Raw genomic sequence first — 17,311 nt, forward strand, 5'->3', positions numbered from 1 at the left:
TTTATTTTTCTATTTTAGTAGCTGATAATGATTAAAAATTATTGAAGTATTGGCAAAGTGGTGTCAGAAGTTTATTTTTTCCTGTTGGTATTTTGCAAAAGGATGCAAGGGCCTTTATGTAACAAAAAAAAGAAAACCGTCTCAGCATGATGCTAATAATCTACCAACTAATTACTAGGTTAGTTGAATTTCATTTTGATTTAACGCCAACTGTAATTGGACTTTGCATCCTCTGCTGTTGAGGAAAATTGACTTTACCTCTCATTCGAAAGCTGATAAAATTACCTATTCAAGCTATATCTTGTTTCACCTCGGAAACATGAATTTCTGTTATCCCCTGGTGTAGTTTTGGTAATTACTGTACTGTACTTTTCTTCCCCTACAAATAACAGGAAATTAGCTACTTCAAATGATCAACGATAGAAGGTCATACATGGTTATTTTTAAGATTTTTCAAGAGCTTCAATAAGAACATTACAGTACAGGCTCGGTCAAAATACTCTACATTACATAACGTAAGGCGATGAGTTTATTGGTTGTAGATGAGGGAAAGTATTTTGTTTTGTGGTATCATTAAGAAATTATGACTATGTGAAATCAAAGAAGTTTTGCTAATTAGCGGCATACAGATATAGATAAGCTTTCTTAATGAGCAACATCTCCTATTTAATTGTAGACACTTCCCCTGTACCATACCTCTTCATTTATGCATTGGATGTTTATTGACATGAAAAGCTCACCCGCTTCCTGCAACACAATCTCCATTACAGTGAAGATCTCTTCTGTGTGACTTATGCAAATGGATAACCGGTGTGATCAATATTACGAAACAGTGACGTTTGGTGAAGAAAATGAAGGAAAGGAGAGCGGATGAAGACCTTATATAGATATTGAAAAGACCTTCAATCTCCTTCCCTTGGGTTCGCCATTTGATATAAAATTGTTCGACACGTGAAAGCGACTATGCAAAAGAAATTGATATCAAGAGATGATCAAAATGGAGAAAGTATTGATACTGTTGGTTGGCTGCTTGGCCTTAGTGGCGGCACAAGGGTTCGGACAAGAAGACAGAGGTGATTTTCTTTTCGCTTCATTCATTTTTGAAATAAAACTTAATCGACTTTCTGTATCATATACACTTTGATTTTTACCAATTAATGTTCTTCCTTTTTTCTCATTAATTTTTGGATAAGCTTTAACTTTCAAATAAAATTGTCCCGAGGTTCTCCAAATCAAATATACTAACCGTGCACCATTTGCTTATTTTAGATGCGGCAACAATCAAAAATGGTAAGTGTGCAACACTTTGTCTTTACATTTCCATAAGTAGCGATCCATGCAAAATAGTAAAAAAGCAAGTCCGAAAAAGGGTTTCATACCTTGATAAATTCCAAAAAATGAATTGTGAGGAAAGATTAATTCGCACTTCACTAATTCATCTGTTCAAAAGAAAAATCATATACAATATTTCATGGACTTTGTAATTTAGAAATGACTAAATCTAAGGGTTCCATAGTTGAATGATACCTATTAAAAAAAAAAAACTTTAGCGGGAATCTAATTTGGCGGATGCTCCGAAAAAAATTTCAGAGGGAATCTGATTTGGTGATGGCTGGAATAAATGAACTGGGCGTGAATTTGATTTTGTGGTTGAGAGATGTTTGGCCAAAACCGTTTTAATAAGGAACTGTTTTGAGCCCTTAAATAGTTAGAATTCAGAAAAATACATGAAATAAATTAAATTTGGCAGGAACTTGATCCAAACCTGTCGAATTTTCTTTCCGCCATTTTTTTTAAAGATAATATTGATATTTTTTCACAACAAATCAATGTCCAAATGGTCCTCAGTAAGTGTCAATTAAGTCTTCTTTCATTACATTTCTCTTTTTGCGTAGATATCATGGATGGAATTAATACGTTTCAAGGCATGTTGGAGGCATTCACTGCTGACGATAAGAAGATGCTCCGGGACGTCAATGATACACTCACAAGTTTGTATCTTTTCTTACCAAGTTTCCCGTCTTTAGTACATTCCGCAGACTCAATATTTCTTGTAACCTGTTAGCTATTCTTTCTATATTAAAACTACTTTGAATCTTCTTTTCTGTGTTTCTCTCCCATTTTATGCCAATGAGAGAATGTAAACATCGTTAACCCGTCCATTTGTCTTTGCAGTGGAGAGGACGAAAGCTGAATTACAAGCATACATCAATCCAACTGGCGACAGTACATACTCCATTATTGCTCAAGTAATTGGACAAGCCAGCACTTTCATCAACGATAATCTTAAGAAAATGACCATCAGGTTCGCTTCCGAAGGGGGCTTTTTAAACATCTTAACAAAAGCTGATCGATTGGATCTCACCCATGATTTGGAAACGCTAAAGAAAGCCTTCGACGCCTTCATGGTTCACTACAACAAAGTGAAAAATGCTTTCGAATGCAAATTAGACAAACTATGTTACGAACAAGACTTCCAAGCAGCTGAGGGCGAGTTTCACGTGCTATGGGAAGGTGTCGAAGACCTCAAACCAAAATGCAAAAGTGAGTTCGCCTGAAAAAAAGTTTTAATGCAGTGGGACCTAATTTCCCGATTTATTCAAATGAGGTTGAACTTTAACCCAAACATTGAAAATTGAAATTTCTTTATTCCATTTCTTCATACCAGCTATGACCTTTCTAAAAGCATAAAAAAACGAAATTTTCTCTTTTGATCACTTTAAGCTTTTGATGCAACTTGTATCAAGAAGTTTATGGACTACAAAACTATGTTCGAGACCTTCGAATCAACGAAAATACCTCCATTGAAAAATTTATTGACATCTATCTGTGATAAAGAATGTTATGCAAATGAGGTGGAACGCTTCAATTATGAGAAGAGTTTGTTGAAATTGGATATCAGTGCCAGTGGTATGGTGGCTGCTGTCCAATTTGCTGTCAAACACGCCCTCGTCAAACGGCTCAACTCCATCACCAAGAGAATGCACATTCGAAAAGAAAAGCTCAACCTTCAAAAGTTGGCCATCGAAGGTATTTCTCTATAACATTATCCATTTCTGTCAAGTTTTTTTTTATGTTGAGTTTTACCGTAAAAAGCACATGCCGAAATCATATATTCAGCGCGCAATCAACGCAAAGAAAAGTAACCATGACGACAATCGAAGATCTTAGATTAAGTTCAAAGTTGATTTTTATTCTCGTCGTTCAAAACGCAACTGAAAATGTCATAAATACTTTTAAAAAAAAGTCAGTGATAGAGAATCATAACATAAAGATTTGTCTATTATTTCGATTTCATTGAAGTAACATTACCATAATTAATAATTTAGTAATTACTGTTATACATTTGGGAATCGTGTAGAAGATTTCTTTTGAAAGAAACTCATTTCAATTACATTTGGAGGTTTCTGGAGAATTCGTCAATAGTAAACATGTATACTGATATAAGTCTGTTAGACATCAATATGGTAATATTTGATCTTCATCTTTGATTCTTTCTACAGCGATTAGATTGACACATGCGCGATAAAATCTTTTTACTTGGTCCTCAGAGGTTAATATGTTCTTTGAAAACTCAACCTCTGATACTCACTCAGGGTAGTTGAGTTTGAGTATAGAAAAAGAATTTCCTTTTTATCAAAAAATAGTTTTATGCATGCTGAAATCGAATGGTTCGTATTTCACTTTCGTTTTCTTTGAAACCATAGATGCTGAGAAGAAAGAGGACCTTTCTGCTGCTTTGACCGCCCTCAAAGCCTTGAAAGCTGCTGCTGAAATGGATAGCCAAGACTTTCATGAAGCCTTCTCCATGGCCATCGAACTTGAAGGTGCGACTGGTGACTTGTTTATTTAAAAACTAATCTAATTTAATATAAATGTAATCTTAAAATCCTTCTCGTAACCATTTTGAACATTCCTTTTTTTGCAGGTAAATTAAGCGAAGAGGATTTCAATCACATCATACGTCAAGGTAACGGAATGATTTACCGGATAAGCGGTATGCAATCACAAATCGACGAATGCATCGCTAAAGTGGAGAACAGTCACTCTTTCATCGCTTTCAAGATTGAAGTCAACGACAATGAAGCCGTCATGTTGACCAATGCTGAAAAGTTGAAAGAAAAAATCCGACGTGTCAAATCAGGTACATTTTTTTCTTTCAGTTTAAACTATGCATTCAACCAGATTCAACAAGACGGAGAGTAGAACAATACACCCTGTCTCACAGCCCCGGTGCCACATTTTTCTCAGTGTGGTCAAAAATTGCTATTGAAATTCCAATAAGCAATTGTTCCGAGGCTAAAGATTCCAAGGTTTTGGAGTGCAATTTTTAACGATTGAATTTCCAATGGGGATGAAATCAAGGTCATTTTCACAGTGGGGCTGAAATTCCAGGTGTTTTCCCACCGGGAACGAAATTTTTGCCAAATTTGGCCCCAACCAACCGGTGGGGCTTGGGTCCCAGTAGGTCTGTGGCACAGGGGTAACAATAATCTGAATAATAGCATTATTCTAAGTTTAAAAAAGCGCTCTTCGTTGGTTTTAAACCTCTTTTATTTACTTCAAAACAGGAAAACACACTTTATGCACTGAACTTTTTGTGGACCCAGCTATCGACCAAACATTGACGGAGGAATTCGAAGAACTTAGAGCATCTTTTGCTACCAGTGATGTGGAATTCAAGCATCTCAAAGCAACGTTGAGCAAAGACTTCAAAGAATTGTCCGAATTCGAGAAACTTCATGCTTTTATCATGCAACTTGAAACGAACAACTTGGCCGATATGAACGAGGCACAGAAATACAAGTATTTCTTACACGTCTACTCCAAAACTCACTGTAAGTCACTTCCAGTTAATCAATTGCATTTTGATTAAGTAAATCGATCCTTCCATACATCTTGAGTGAAAGATTTAATAACAGAAACTGCTTCTGGTTCATTATGAAATTTATCTTTATTTCGAACGTTTTCAACAGAGTACTATATCAGTAAAAAATGTATTGTGATGAAAATTAGCTATCTGCAAGCTGGAGTTTTTATAAGATGTTTCACTAATTGGTCATTTGAAATAATAAATATGGCTGCGTTTAGACCAGCCTGGCATTTGTAATTGCTTGCAGTATTCTTTTGAATTCTATTGTTCCGCGCAATTGTTCGGTTTGTCAAATACCAAATGATGCCGGCGTGTTGGCATTTCGTTGGCATTTGAAATGCCATCTTGAGCAAAGGAATCCCCTTTTCTAACATTTCAAATCAAACAAAGGAGCCAAAACAAAGAGAAAAAATTACATTTTTGATTTTTTAAAGTATTTGCACGTTTTTTATTCAGATTGTAAAATTTGCAAGATTTGCCATAGTCTAGCCCTGCGGCAAAAAGTTTCAGTCTTAATGACTGCAGTTTTTGAGAAATTCCATGCTTTTCATCGTTTGATCTGTCAAAGTTGAACTTGAGGGAATCACCTTTTCAGTAATGACTCTAAAAAGACGATTCCTTAAATGCCATGACAGAAAATACAATGGAAAAGCTATTAAAATCGAATCCCTCATGAGCAAATGCCAAATTACAAATGCCAGTTGGTCTAAACGCAGCCTATGACGCGTTCTTTAGAAAAAGTAACAAAATTGTTTTATTACTGGTTAACGACCAACCAAATCAAACGAGAGCCTGTAAAAACTCCAGCTTGTCCCATCTGCAAAATGTACAAATTTAAAAGAAATTCGATTACATTTTGGATGTTTCTTAACAAAATTGTGTTTTTCACTTATGCAGGTAACCAAGTCGACAAATAGTTGACCCAACAATCGAATAAGAAGAGGAACAAAAAAAACCTGCGATCAAAACTTCACTATGTAATTTATTTTAAGTATTTTCAATTTTCCATCAAATATATTTTTACGCATACCAATTTATTATGCTTGCTTAAATTTAAATTCCCATTCAGTACCAAAGTCCCCGTCGACCGTAAAGGTGGAGTTTGAGTGACTCCAGGACATCTTGTTGTGCTTTCGAATAAGATCGATAAACAACCCAGAAGGAAAATTTGAAGCATTTTCTGTTCAAAAATTATCTTAAGAAACCATCGATCACTAAGTTTGCATAATAACATAATTACATCGCGTGAATAAATTAAAAAATATACACTTTTCAAAACCTTTTGTCATTATAGTGAAAATTACTTTGAAAATAATGCTTTAGAACAATAAAATCTAGTAAGATTATTGCTTTGCTTTACAGTTTTGCTCGAAAGTTTGCGGCGAAATTTCAATGATAGAGGAAGTAAACTATTTACACAAATAAAAAAATAAACATCTGTATTAAAAATATTTCAAATGTTATTTAAGGAGTTACCCCTTTCAAATAAAAAGTCCACACCAAACTATTGCCACCATCATCGCGCATGCGTGGGCACGAAACCAACAGGCGGCCCATACGAACGGCCTTCGAATCACCTTGGTTACCATCGAAACCAACAACAATATGGTGATTTTTCTTTGCACGAATCGTTTCTCCTGATTTGACGGAAAATGCAGGACTATCGACATGAAATGTGAAGGATGTAGTTTGCGTCAGAATATTCTTGAATAGTATTGAAGTTGTACCACCCGCTTTGATGGTAAAAGGACCTTGAGGTTTAGGCGGTAAACAGTGACCAATCAGCGGGAAGGTGTATTCACCGCCCACTGTTGAAGACACAGAGAGGTTTGCTTGGAAATCACCAAGGCGTGAAGGTTCGAAAGTAACATCCACGTTGACTTCACTGCCACTGGAAGCCGCAGATGCCGCGTTCACCGTTTTTTCAACCAGAAAGTCTGTGGAATCGATCTGTGAAAAGAAAAAAAAGGAGACGAAATTAGTCGCATTCAAAATTTGTCATAGTTACAAACAGCAAGTGAGAATTAGTCAGTTCTTTTGAGAACAACAATTTACATACCTTGGAAGAATACTCGACGCGTGTTCGGGCGTAGCTTGTGAAACGACATGGTAGCAGTTGACTGGTTCCAAGGGTAGTTATGAAGTGAACGGTGCGTTCAGGGGCAGCTGACGTGGCTGTTAAACTCAAATCATACAAATAAACGCCAAGGTCAACGCTTTGTAAAGTAAGCTTGCCGGTGTTGGCGCCCGCTTTTAAAGGTAAATATTCAAAGGTACAACAACCCTGTAAAACAAAAATAATAAATAGACTGAAAGGTAGATACAGTATGAACACTTTTAAAGGAAACAAAACAACTACATGTTTTTTATAGTCATAAAGCTTAAAAGTATATAAAGACTGAGATTTGTAGATTTATTTAGCATATACGACAGCCTGAAATAACAAGTCATACATTTTTTTCTGTTCAAAAAGGTTTGAAAATGGTCAAGTAAAAAAGATTACGCGGCTTACTTCTAAAGCTCTGAACGCTGTTTGAATCAAATAATTATAATTTTGTGGTTTAACAAAAACTTAGCTCGGGGTGGATTAAAAGCATTATAATTCGTATCATAAACATACACCATGCCTGGATGCTTTGAAAGCCTAAAGCATACACGAGCCTGATCAAAGGGCGATCAATTGCTTATAAAAACAACATGAAACTTGTTTCGGAAAGCCTATTAACGTGAAACCCGTTTAAAATTCTTATAAATATGTTAAAAATACACTGTCAAGTATCTATGAATGTAAAAGCCTGAATGAATGATAAATTGACAAAGTCACCAGAAATAGTATTCATTCGTTGATATTCAATTTATAAGTACCTCAGATTGGGGCGGTATGGTCAGTTGGGGCGGTAGATTGATATCTTGAACATTGCAGTTGGTTTGAAAATTGACCATACTGGCCAAAGGGTTGTGAATGGTGATGACGTGTGACACACCTTGTCGAACTGGCGTGCTAAGTTCGATACATCCAATGGTGCCAGGACTACCAGCTTTGAAAGTCATGTAATGAAATTGATACTCCCCCGTCTGTTCGTTCTTAAAAGTTACCTAGAAACAGAAAGAAATCTCGAAACATAAGTTCATTGCAGCTTCTGCTAGCCATAGCTTCCATTGGTGCATCATCTTCTTCTTCTTCTTGAATTTGAAAAATCTTATTTTAAGTTTTGAGTTTTTTGTTAGAAATGCCTAGTACCTTGACGCTGAAGGTTCCCTCACGGTGTGCGAAGAAGTTTATTTTGTAATCCTTCTTTCCGGATGAAGGGATGTCGATATAATCCAACCCTTTGAACGTCGTCCCTGGGTCTGGCTTCTCTGGTTTCAACAATTCCGTAATAACGCGAAATCTGAAAATGAAAATCATGTTCATTGATTTATTTGTTTGAGCTTATTGATAGTCACCGATCCTAAAACCAACCACTACATTTTCCTTGTTCTTCACAGGGGAATACGAAAGTTGTTGCAGAAATGCTCCCTATGTTGAATGTTGAACAGATATATCTCTATGTGATCTGATCGCAATATTCTACAAAATGTAAAAATAAAGAAGGGAACATACCTTTGAGGCTTGCGTAACCAATTAGTGACAGTGAGTACTTCGGTATAATTCATTTTGCATGGGATATCACGCAGTATAGTAGAAATGGGTTTGGGAGCATCCGAACTTCCCACCAACGAATACAACAAGCCACTACCATCAGGTAGCGCGAAGAACACCGAACCCTATAAATGGAAGGATTTTCTAAATCTTTATCCATTCATTTGGAACGTCTTATCAGAGAAGGTCAAAGTAGGACCGTTTACAAGTCCATACTTGGTCAAGAAACATAGAATTAAAAACAACTGAATAAATTTGTTTCGCAAGAAGTCCTTCTCACTCACCGTATGTTTCTTGTTATCCGCAGTCATCGTCAATGGCCTGTAAACCAATTCATACGTTTTGCTTTGCTGTGGCTCAACAATCAAGGTCTCGGCACCAGACCAATGTTCGCCATCGATGACAGGCCGAAGGGTCCATAGCTGGTTAGTTTTATTGTTGAGCATGATGTTCTTTGTATCTTTGTTTCGAACGTGAGTAGTGAAGTAAACCACCTGAAAAAGAAAGATGTATCCTTCAGTATTTCCTTCTGTCTTGCAAGGACTGATTTCACTGATTGCAAAAGTAAGAGGTTTTAGTATATTAGAAATGACTAGTCAATCAATTACCTCTTTTTGTGGCACTTGGGCGATGCAGCTAGCTGTTAGGATCAACTTCAACGCTCTTCCGTTCTCGATACTGCAACGCAGGTCCTGAAAACAAATATAAATCAAAATGGACTTCTAAATCGAACTACTTTAGCAACCACCCTCCAATTAGAATCAACTTTCGCATGTTCAACCTCTCTATTTTTTGTATAGACTTACATCACATCGAATATCAGCATTGACGAAAGTTGGTGCAAAAATGATTTCAAAGGGAACTTCCATTCCCGGTGTGATGTATCCTTTTGCGGGAGAAATGGTGAAGTGAGGCGCAAACTGTTCCACATTCCAACTGAACGCAGCTCCCATATCGCCCGTGTTTAACATGACCAACTTTCGTGAACTTTTACTTCCCAACATGACGGAACCAAAGGGAATGGCATCACTGTCCAATTTCACTTCAAGACCTTGGCATGCTCCACTCACAGTGAATAGAGGGCTGGAAACTCCTGCACACTCCAAAATGACCTGCAAAATTCAGAAGGTTTGAAAAAATATGTAAATGAGATCTACATAAAAGTTTTGATGTTGACGATGCACATTTTTTAAGAAAGAAAGAGAAGAAAATCAATGTAACTTGTTCGTTGACCAGTTATTGTGGACGGTAAGTAGGAGTCAGGTCTACTTACCTCTTCACAGAACTTGGCAATTCTTTTTCTCGGTTGGAAGACGACAATAACATCAGTAGTTTGGTTGGGTTTCAAAGTGAGTTGAGATGTGGGCATGACGGTGAGAACATTGGTGTTTTGGAGAGCTTGCAGTGAAGGAGTGATGGTCACGTTGAAGTCGATGGTAGACAAACTATTGTTGATGATTCGTACAGCGCGCTTCAGCTTCTCGTCAACTTGGATGGTTCCAACGTTCACTTTACGCTCCTTTGGGTCCGCCACTTCCACCTGCAAAAAGTGATAAAAAAATGTCAGATATCGTCCCCAAAAGGACAGGAAAGAGCATTGTCATTTTCCGAGTCTCAAAAAGAAAGAAATCGAAATCAACACAATTTTAGTTTAAGCTTGGAGAGCGGAAAGACGAACCTTCATTTCGGTGGCACGACCAGTGATCTGCACATTGACCACCGAAAGACCGTTCAATTCAAATGCCACCGTTTCATTGTACACTTTCAATTCTCGTGGATAGAATAAGATCTCCACATCTCTCTTGTCACCAGGTGCCACCACACTGGGAGTGGATACCACTTCTAAGTAATTCGTATTCTTAAACAATTGCTCCACACTAAAAAAGAGAGTTGAAAATTTCTTGGTTTACACCAAGCGGCAGCGCAAGCAACACTAAATCGAGTGAAATTATACAAATCTAAATGGTATTCATTGATTGTAATTTCAACTAAAAGACGTGGTTTATCTAAAAGGGCAAGAAAAAATCAACATTTTAGCAATAGCGAAAATATTGAAGTATGGATCTCGAATTGCAGAAATATTTGAGTTCCAAGTTGTAAGGGGCTTTCACATTGGACTCAATGTTTTGTACCACTCAAAATGTTCTCATATCATCAAAGCTGGTGACGAAGCGTACCTGATATCTTTGGTGTCATTGTTGGTGATGGTCAAAATCTTCTTTTGAACAGGAAGACCAGCTCTGTAGATGAAGCAAGCACCGAAGTCGTGTTGTAAGAAGGAGAAATGTAACGCAGGAATGATTCCTGATCCTACCAGTGAAATGTTGTATGTGGGACCGTTCATTACCTGTTGTCGAAAATTTATGATCAAAGTATTAAAAAAGACGTCAATGAGATAACTATAGACATGACACACTATTAAACAAATTTATAAAGCATGTAAAAAGTAACGATTCATTAACTATCCATGCATCCCTATTATGCTTCCCATCAAAAATGGGGGAAACACACGAATGGTTTTAAGTTAAAACGAGCTTTCCCATTTAAGCGGCACACTGAAAACTGCTGGTGACACTTACCTTCAAAGCCAGTGTGCAATTCTTGAGGTTCATTTTACATGGAGGCGAGAAGATGAGCAAACAACGACGTTTACAATTATTGGGGATATTGGAAGCGTCTGGACTAATGGTGACGGGAGGGTTATCGTGCTTCCATGCTTCTTTACCCAACAGTCTGGGTTTGGATGGCCCATTGATTTGCCAATTGAAATCAATGTTGAAGTTACCCATGTTTGTGATAAAGATTTGGCGCGTCGAGCGTTCGTTTAATTCAACCTTTGTACGAAAGAAAAATAAACTTCAATATCATCAGAACACGACTAGGAGTGGGCGAAAGGAAAGACCATTGCAATAAAAAACTTACGTCTCCAAAATTGATGACATTATTTCCACTTTGAGAAAGTTTGATTTTATGACCATTGGAGTCTTCACACACCACTTCCATATTGACTTTGAATCCCTGTGCTTTGACGTTGATGGTGAGTGGTGTGCGCTTCTTCTTGACGCGACAAACGACATTAAAGTTCATCTCTGTTTCGCTGGTTGGTTTGCAAGTGATGATGATTGGTAGTCTATGAAAAAATAACATACATATATAAGATAACGAAATAGCAAATCCAGGCGTAAAAAGCTTTGACTCAGATCATTAGGTACAGACCAAGTTCACCAGTATTAATGGTACTAACTTGATTGATTCCATAATCTAAAACTCTTTTCATCCAAATCTATCAAAGTAATTCAAACTAAAAAATTCATACTCACTTTGATTTGGGAGGCACAACACTTTTCATTGGTTCTAAAAGGAGGCTTGCGACATGGCCCGGTGCATGACGGGAAGCTTCTTCGATGTAGAAAGTGATTGGAGTTTCTTCATCATTGAAAATGGTCAACGTCTCCTGTGCTGCACAACCTTTTAACAAATTGAGAGGGAACGTCATTCAATTGACAGGGAATTGTATATAGAGAATATTCAAGAGTGTTGCCTATTCTAAATTTGCCAACTACTTTATAACAATGCAACGTACCGATCAATATTTCTTTAAAGTTGATATGAGATCGATCCAGGGAGACATTGGGTTCCGAACCGTAAGCCACCAATAAAAAGGGAACAGACACATTTTGATTATCCACCACAAATCTCCAGAATATCTCCACCAAATCCAACACTTCAGTTTTATACTCGAACACCATTTCAGTTTTCTTGCCAGCTTCGACGATCCCTTTGGGCGTGGTACATACCATGTTGTCATTCAAGCCAGATAGAGTGCCATCCATGGAATCTTGTATCCATTGGAAAGTGTACGATGTGTTAGTCGGATTTGTCACAAAGAAACGTCTGTCAAAAAAAAAATCCAATTTTGAACGAAACAAGTCGAATCCACTTTTTTTAACGATTATTTGTTTTTATACAAGGTATTTTAGGCACAAAAGTAGGGGCAAGAGTTGGGGCAAAATCGGCAAGTATTATAGTTATACATGAAAACAATTATCAAATTTAGCGGGGAGTTTCTTTGACGAAAACTTACCTGGTAATTTTATTGGCCAGCCCACTGAACTCGAATTCTAAAGTTTTGGTGTTTGGATCAAGAGGTGTACCAGCACCCAATCCGTTCGGCCCTTTCAATTCAGGATTTCTTCGCTCCGGAATGTAGTTGGATTCAGTAAGTTCGAAATGACACCATGGCAGCATACTCAATCCGTGGAGAGCGATGATTGGACGCTCGTTTTGCGGAGAAAGATTTTCAACACTGGAAAAAGAAATTTGAATATTATGAATGTAGTTATGTAAGTATTTCTAACTGTTTTAATTGGAAAAATTCAAAATTTTAACAGTAAGTTTATTAATCATGATTGCATCATCCAACTGTAGAAATAGTTCAATTATCATTACAAAAGGTAACGCAGATATGAAGGCCAGCTAATGTGATCACTTACTTGCAAGTTAATATTCCATTAAATTCGGACACTTCTAGTGGTGAGAATCGGACAGTCAAAGTGGCTTCTTCACCGCTCTGTATGTGACCTTCTGAAGGCTCAATCGTGAACGGTAGTTCTTCTGTACCCCGAACTGTTCCTAGGTAAACAGAATAAAATGAAAAAGGGAATCCAATCAGATTGAGCCACTTTTACCCCGGAAGATGACTGGTCAATAAGTTATTCAAAATATTTAATCAAAGGAAGGTCAGTGAGTTAACTGCTTTCTAATAGGCGCACGTAACCGAAATTCCATTCTTGGAAAATTTTGACCAATATCCAACTGACAAAGCCAAAATATCTCAAAAAACTAAACAAACCACGTGTTGGGTCCATAGTTGAGCCTGCATCATAAGCGAGTGTCATCGCACTGGTCGGTCTGCCGTCACTAGAATGCGCTAGTTGAGAAACACGCCCTACCATAGTCGAAGGGCGGTGCGCTTCGCTGCTGGTGGAAGATCGTCCGTCCCTCTCGACACGTGACTTTCTCTGCGTTTGTTCTTGTTTACTTTTGGCACCACCCTGACCACGTGACGATTGTGTTTTACCGCTGTCGCCTGCTCGTGATGCTGGCGTTCTTCGGTTACTCTTACTGGATAACACTTTTTGATCTTGTGGTGTTGGAGGGCGATAAGTTCCTGCTTGCACTAACCACGAGTAAGATAATGACACTTCTCCTTCGTTTTTCAATGTAAAGCTAAACGAAAAAAAAGTATTAAAACCAAAACAAAAAAACACTGCATTCAAATGTATCATGTGTTTAAATTTTGAATCTAGTGAATTACAGCGTCTTGTTTGAACGGTAAGCAATCACGTGACTTAATTTTTTTTTTGAGGGGGGGGGGCAAGAAGGAAGGGAAGGGGTCACTTTGATGCGATATGAAAGTTAAAACAAATTTTAATTTTCAAAGATTTTTTTGAATTTTTGAACTCGTTTAGGAAGGCCTGTTTAACTTACCTATAATATCGTGTGTCCAACATGTAAGTATCTTTGAAGTAAACGCGATCAGTGGAGCACTTCAAACGTGCATGATTACAATTGGCAGAGACGAACAAATCCAGTTCTTTGGTGCTGCCAGAAAGCGCTGTGAAAGAAGGTTCAGGTTCGACACTGATCACCCTCTTCTTGGGTACGTTCTTCGTTTTCGCAGCTACCACATTTTTTAAAGAATCTGTATTTGATGTAATGACTTCTACTTTAGGCGCTGTTTGTTGTGGCGGAGGGGTGTCAACATCGTCCACCCATTGGATAACATGTTTGGTGTTGTCCCAGCTTGAAGCCTGGAAAGGCGGAGACGGTAAATAGCATGAAGCGGCAAAAAAGGAATGGTTGTATAGGTGTTTTGAGGAGTGAAAACACATCACATACAGTGCAGAAATTCATTCAATTGTTATACAAAGTATGTTTTGAATGAAGAAACCTTTGAATTTATCAAAGCAAAATACAAGAAATTATCAATCAACAAAACAATTATAGAATTCCAGATAGAGAGTGTGAAAAGATTAATTTTGGTAATGATCGATAATGCTTGATAATGAGCGGCGATAACAATTTTCAAACTGGTGTCAATTTAAAATTTTGTTTACCTTTTTGGTGGCATTGTTTTGGGCGAGAACAATGATTTCAACTTTGCATGGAATACTTTGCCGATCCATGGAATGTGATTCTCCGTTCTGATAGGTCACAGTGACGTCACGTGCACAATGCGGTCGCAAGTGACCCAGCGAAGGAGAGAACTTGATAAAAGGTAAAGACTCCCATGAGAAACGAACTGTCTCCTCCGCAGAGTGATTGGTGAGCGTGAAATTGAGGATTTTCGGGACATTGATCATGCAGTCACCGAACAATAATTGATTGGATGATGGAACTAAAGAAAAGAAGAATGAATACGATCGAAAACCGAAAAAAATCAAAATCGTGTAAATAACATACTTCAGTATATACTATATATAAAACGGAGGTCAACCTTTGGCTATTCTATCATCATCAATGTATCATCACTTACTTTCTTATAAGGATTTGTTGAAAGACACCTCATTCAAAATGACGATCAAATTATAAAAAGCATTATGAAAGTGTTATGAATTTCTGAACTTACTAATGACTTCATCCCCATCAAATTCAATTGCAGAAATAGCTCGTTGCATTGTTTGTGTGCTGTCATGACAATGGATATTATCTATGGTCACACTCTGTTTGTAACCTTCGCCAACCAATTGTATCACGTTATCTTCGAATGGATTATCCACAACAGTGATTCGTATCTCGGCTGCAATCTTGCCCGTTATATGTGGTGTAAATTCCACCAAGAAACTCATGGATGCACCCACACCGAGTTCGAATATTTTAGAGACAGGCTTTGTTGAAACGGTGCAAAGAGCTGTTTCTGAGACATCCTTTTCATCGCCATCATCGTCAGAAACCTGTGACATGAAAAATTAAAGAATTTTACACTGAAGCGAAGTACGAGAAGTTTTGTCCACACTGTTGAACGGGGCAGGCTAGACCAAACAGGATCAAAATGACACTTAGAGAATGAAAGCAAATGAATCGAGTTTGAGATACTCATACAGAACGGTCTCGAACATGCACAGAAAAATTAGATTCGTTCAAGGTATGGATCATTCAAGCTGCAGATACTTGCTTAAAAGCCCGGGGGGGGGGGTACTTAGGCAAATGGAGGGTACGGTATGTGCCGCCCTTAAGGTTACCTTTTTTGGATTTCCAAAGTCCCGCTAAGGGTCGTAAAATTCCCAAAATTTTCCTTTGTTTTTTCCTTTTTAGTCCCGGTAAGGGTCCAAAGGTCGAAAGACGCGCAGCAACCCCCGTCAGCTCACAACCCTAGTAACCCGGGCTTAAAAAGCTTGTTTGAACAAAAGGGAATTGTCTACCTTCTTCTGTCGAACTGAGAAGCTTTGGTTTGGATCATTGAGTTTGATTTCCATAACACATGGCAACAATGCGTCATTCTTCAATTCAATTGGTAAGATCTGCGACCTACCCAACAGCAATCTATGACGTCATGAGAAATAATCAAAATATATGTTGCAATCATAACATATTTAAGGTTAATTGGTTAGCAATTTCTATGGTATTTTTATCTCGATCCTCCGTCCAATATACCCATATTTGAGGTTCTTTACAAAATTTTACCTCGGTGAAATTCGATACTGTGAAAGAAGCACAGAAGGGATATAATGGCTCGACACAGGAATATACCAATACCTAAAATGACGGTTAAGGTCACAAAACGTGACAAACATAACACACGCTGACCTATCTGGCAAGCCGTAAAATGATCTTAATGGTATTTTGAACTTTTCTTTAGAAGATTTAGGATTAACAAGATTACTGGCAATTAGAAGATCTGTGCAAACGAAAAGACGATAGTAGAGAAGATAGATAAATATTTTTCATCTACAGTTACCCACAGAATGACGTGAGAATTTTGTATTTTTAACATGACGAGATATGAATCCTTTCATTAACAGTATCACTTAAACAAATAGAAATTTGTGGTATTATTTTTTGAGAGGATAAGCTTTTCTGTAAACTAGAAATCGTTTTTCAATAATGTTGAAGGAATGCAGCAACCAATATTAGTCAGTTTTTTTAATTCTAAAGGACTAATGGAAGTTTTTTTAGGAAGGTACCACTGAAATGAAAAAAAATCCTTGTGTACTCTCGTGATAGGAAAATCCTAGGCAACAAGTTTTGTTAAATATTTCAAAAAATAAGCCCCTCATAGCGGCACCCAGGGTAATATCCCTAAGTAAAGTAAGGTAAAGCAACATGATCACACATTCTCTTGAAATAGATACATTGAAACAACGTCAAACGAAATAAACTTCATTGAAGTATAGAAAGTAAATATCATAAAGTCGCGTCGGCACTAAATATATTTTGAGACGAAAGCTTAATTACAAGATGTAGTACAGAGGGCTCTGATAACACGAGTTTGTCGGTCAGCTGTCATCTATACAAAACTTTGACAAAAGAAAGTTTGGGATCAGGTGACTTGTGAGGTGTTGATGTTTAGAGATTACTCATTGGATAAGAATTTGTTTTCTACTTGACAACAACAGCAACAAAGTCAGTGTTTTGATAGTGAACAAAAAAGTATAAGATACTATGTATATGTGGAAAATGTATAGAATTATGTTTTGAGTTTGTGGAAGTAGAAGTTTTGATGTGAAATTTTTTTAGTTTGATTTTGAACGAGTCAAGAACGTATAAATTAATATTTTGTTAGGACTTTTCGT

At 37.3% G+C, this 17,311-nt stretch overlaps 2 protein-coding genes across 3 annotated transcripts in view; one reads left to right on the forward strand and one right to left on the reverse strand.

Annotated features, from left to right (window-relative positions):
• The first annotated feature begins 694 nt into the window (after nt 1–694).
• LOC136819985 (uncharacterized) lies at nt 695–5,906 on the forward strand. Its single transcript, XM_067076220.1, has 9 exons — nt 695–1,073; nt 1,270–1,290; nt 1,896–1,991; nt 2,176–2,544; nt 2,725–3,030; nt 3,708–3,827; nt 3,929–4,144; nt 4,572–4,838; nt 5,771–5,906. The coding sequence occupies exons 1-9, from the start codon at nt 989–991 to the stop codon at nt 5,788–5,790; spliced, it is 1,500 nt and encodes a 499-aa protein (XP_066932321.1). The 5' UTR covers nt 695–988; the 3' UTR covers nt 5,791–5,906.
• A 251-nt stretch (nt 5,907–6,157) lies between these two features.
• Nucleotides 6,158–17,311, reverse strand: part of LOC136819984 (hydrocephalus-inducing protein homolog) — a 46,691-nt gene continuing 35,537 nt past the window's right edge. The window contains exons 59-80 of one of the 2 annotated variants that reach the window (XM_067076218.1): nt 15,941–16,061; nt 15,148–15,472; nt 14,636–14,916; nt 14,007–14,329; nt 13,369–13,745; nt 13,010–13,148; nt 12,601–12,822; nt 12,100–12,410; nt 11,837–11,984; nt 11,439–11,646; nt 11,096–11,350; nt 10,694–10,863; nt 10,195–10,393; nt 9,790–10,056; nt 9,323–9,628; nt 9,125–9,208; nt 8,801–9,010; nt 8,478–8,641; nt 8,115–8,265; nt 7,739–7,969; nt 6,933–7,157; nt 6,158–6,823 (exon numbers count right to left, since the gene is read on the reverse strand). In XM_067076218.1, the coding sequence (XP_066932319.1) occupies nt 6,338–6,823; nt 6,933–7,157; nt 7,739–7,969; nt 8,115–8,265; nt 8,478–8,641; nt 8,801–9,010; nt 9,125–9,208; nt 9,323–9,628; nt 9,790–10,056; nt 10,195–10,393; nt 10,694–10,863; nt 11,096–11,350; nt 11,439–11,646; nt 11,837–11,984; nt 12,100–12,410; nt 12,601–12,822; nt 13,010–13,148; nt 13,369–13,745; nt 14,007–14,329; nt 14,636–14,916; nt 15,148–15,472; nt 15,941–16,061 (5,203 nt within the window). In that variant the 3' untranslated portion in view covers nt 6,158–6,337. The remainder of the gene's footprint in view (nt 6,824–6,932; nt 7,158–7,738; nt 7,970–8,114; nt 8,266–8,477; nt 8,642–8,800; nt 9,011–9,124; nt 9,209–9,322; nt 9,629–9,789; nt 10,057–10,194; nt 10,394–10,693; nt 10,864–11,095; nt 11,351–11,438; nt 11,647–11,836; nt 11,985–12,099; nt 12,411–12,600; nt 12,823–13,009; nt 13,149–13,368; nt 13,746–14,006; nt 14,330–14,635; nt 14,917–15,147; nt 15,473–15,940; nt 16,062–17,311) is intronic. The other variant, XM_067076219.1, reaches the window with a different exon arrangement.

The sequence above is a fragment of the Clytia hemisphaerica genome, unplaced genomic scaffold (assembly GCF_902728285.1).
Source record: "Clytia hemisphaerica strain Z4C2 unplaced genomic scaffold, Clytia hemisphaerica genome assembly, whole genome shotgun sequence".
NCBI classification, from domain to species: Eukaryota; Metazoa; Cnidaria; class Hydrozoa; order Leptothecata; family Clytiidae; genus Clytia; species Clytia hemisphaerica.

Excerpts from the sequence above, each read along its gene's own strand:
- LOC136819985 (XM_067076220.1), top strand. The coding sequence starts at position 989 with ATGATCAAAATGGAGAAAGTATTGATACTGTTGGTTGGCTGCTTGGCC. Across the intron at positions 1,074-1,269 it reads GTTCGGACAAGAAGACAGAG|ATGCGGCAACAATCAAAAAT; the intron begins GTGATTTTCTTT and ends TGCTTATTTTAG. Across the intron at positions 3,828-3,928 it reads CATGGCCATCGAACTTGAAG|GTAAATTAAGCGAAGAGGAT; the intron begins GTGCGACTGGTG and ends CTTTTTTTGCAG.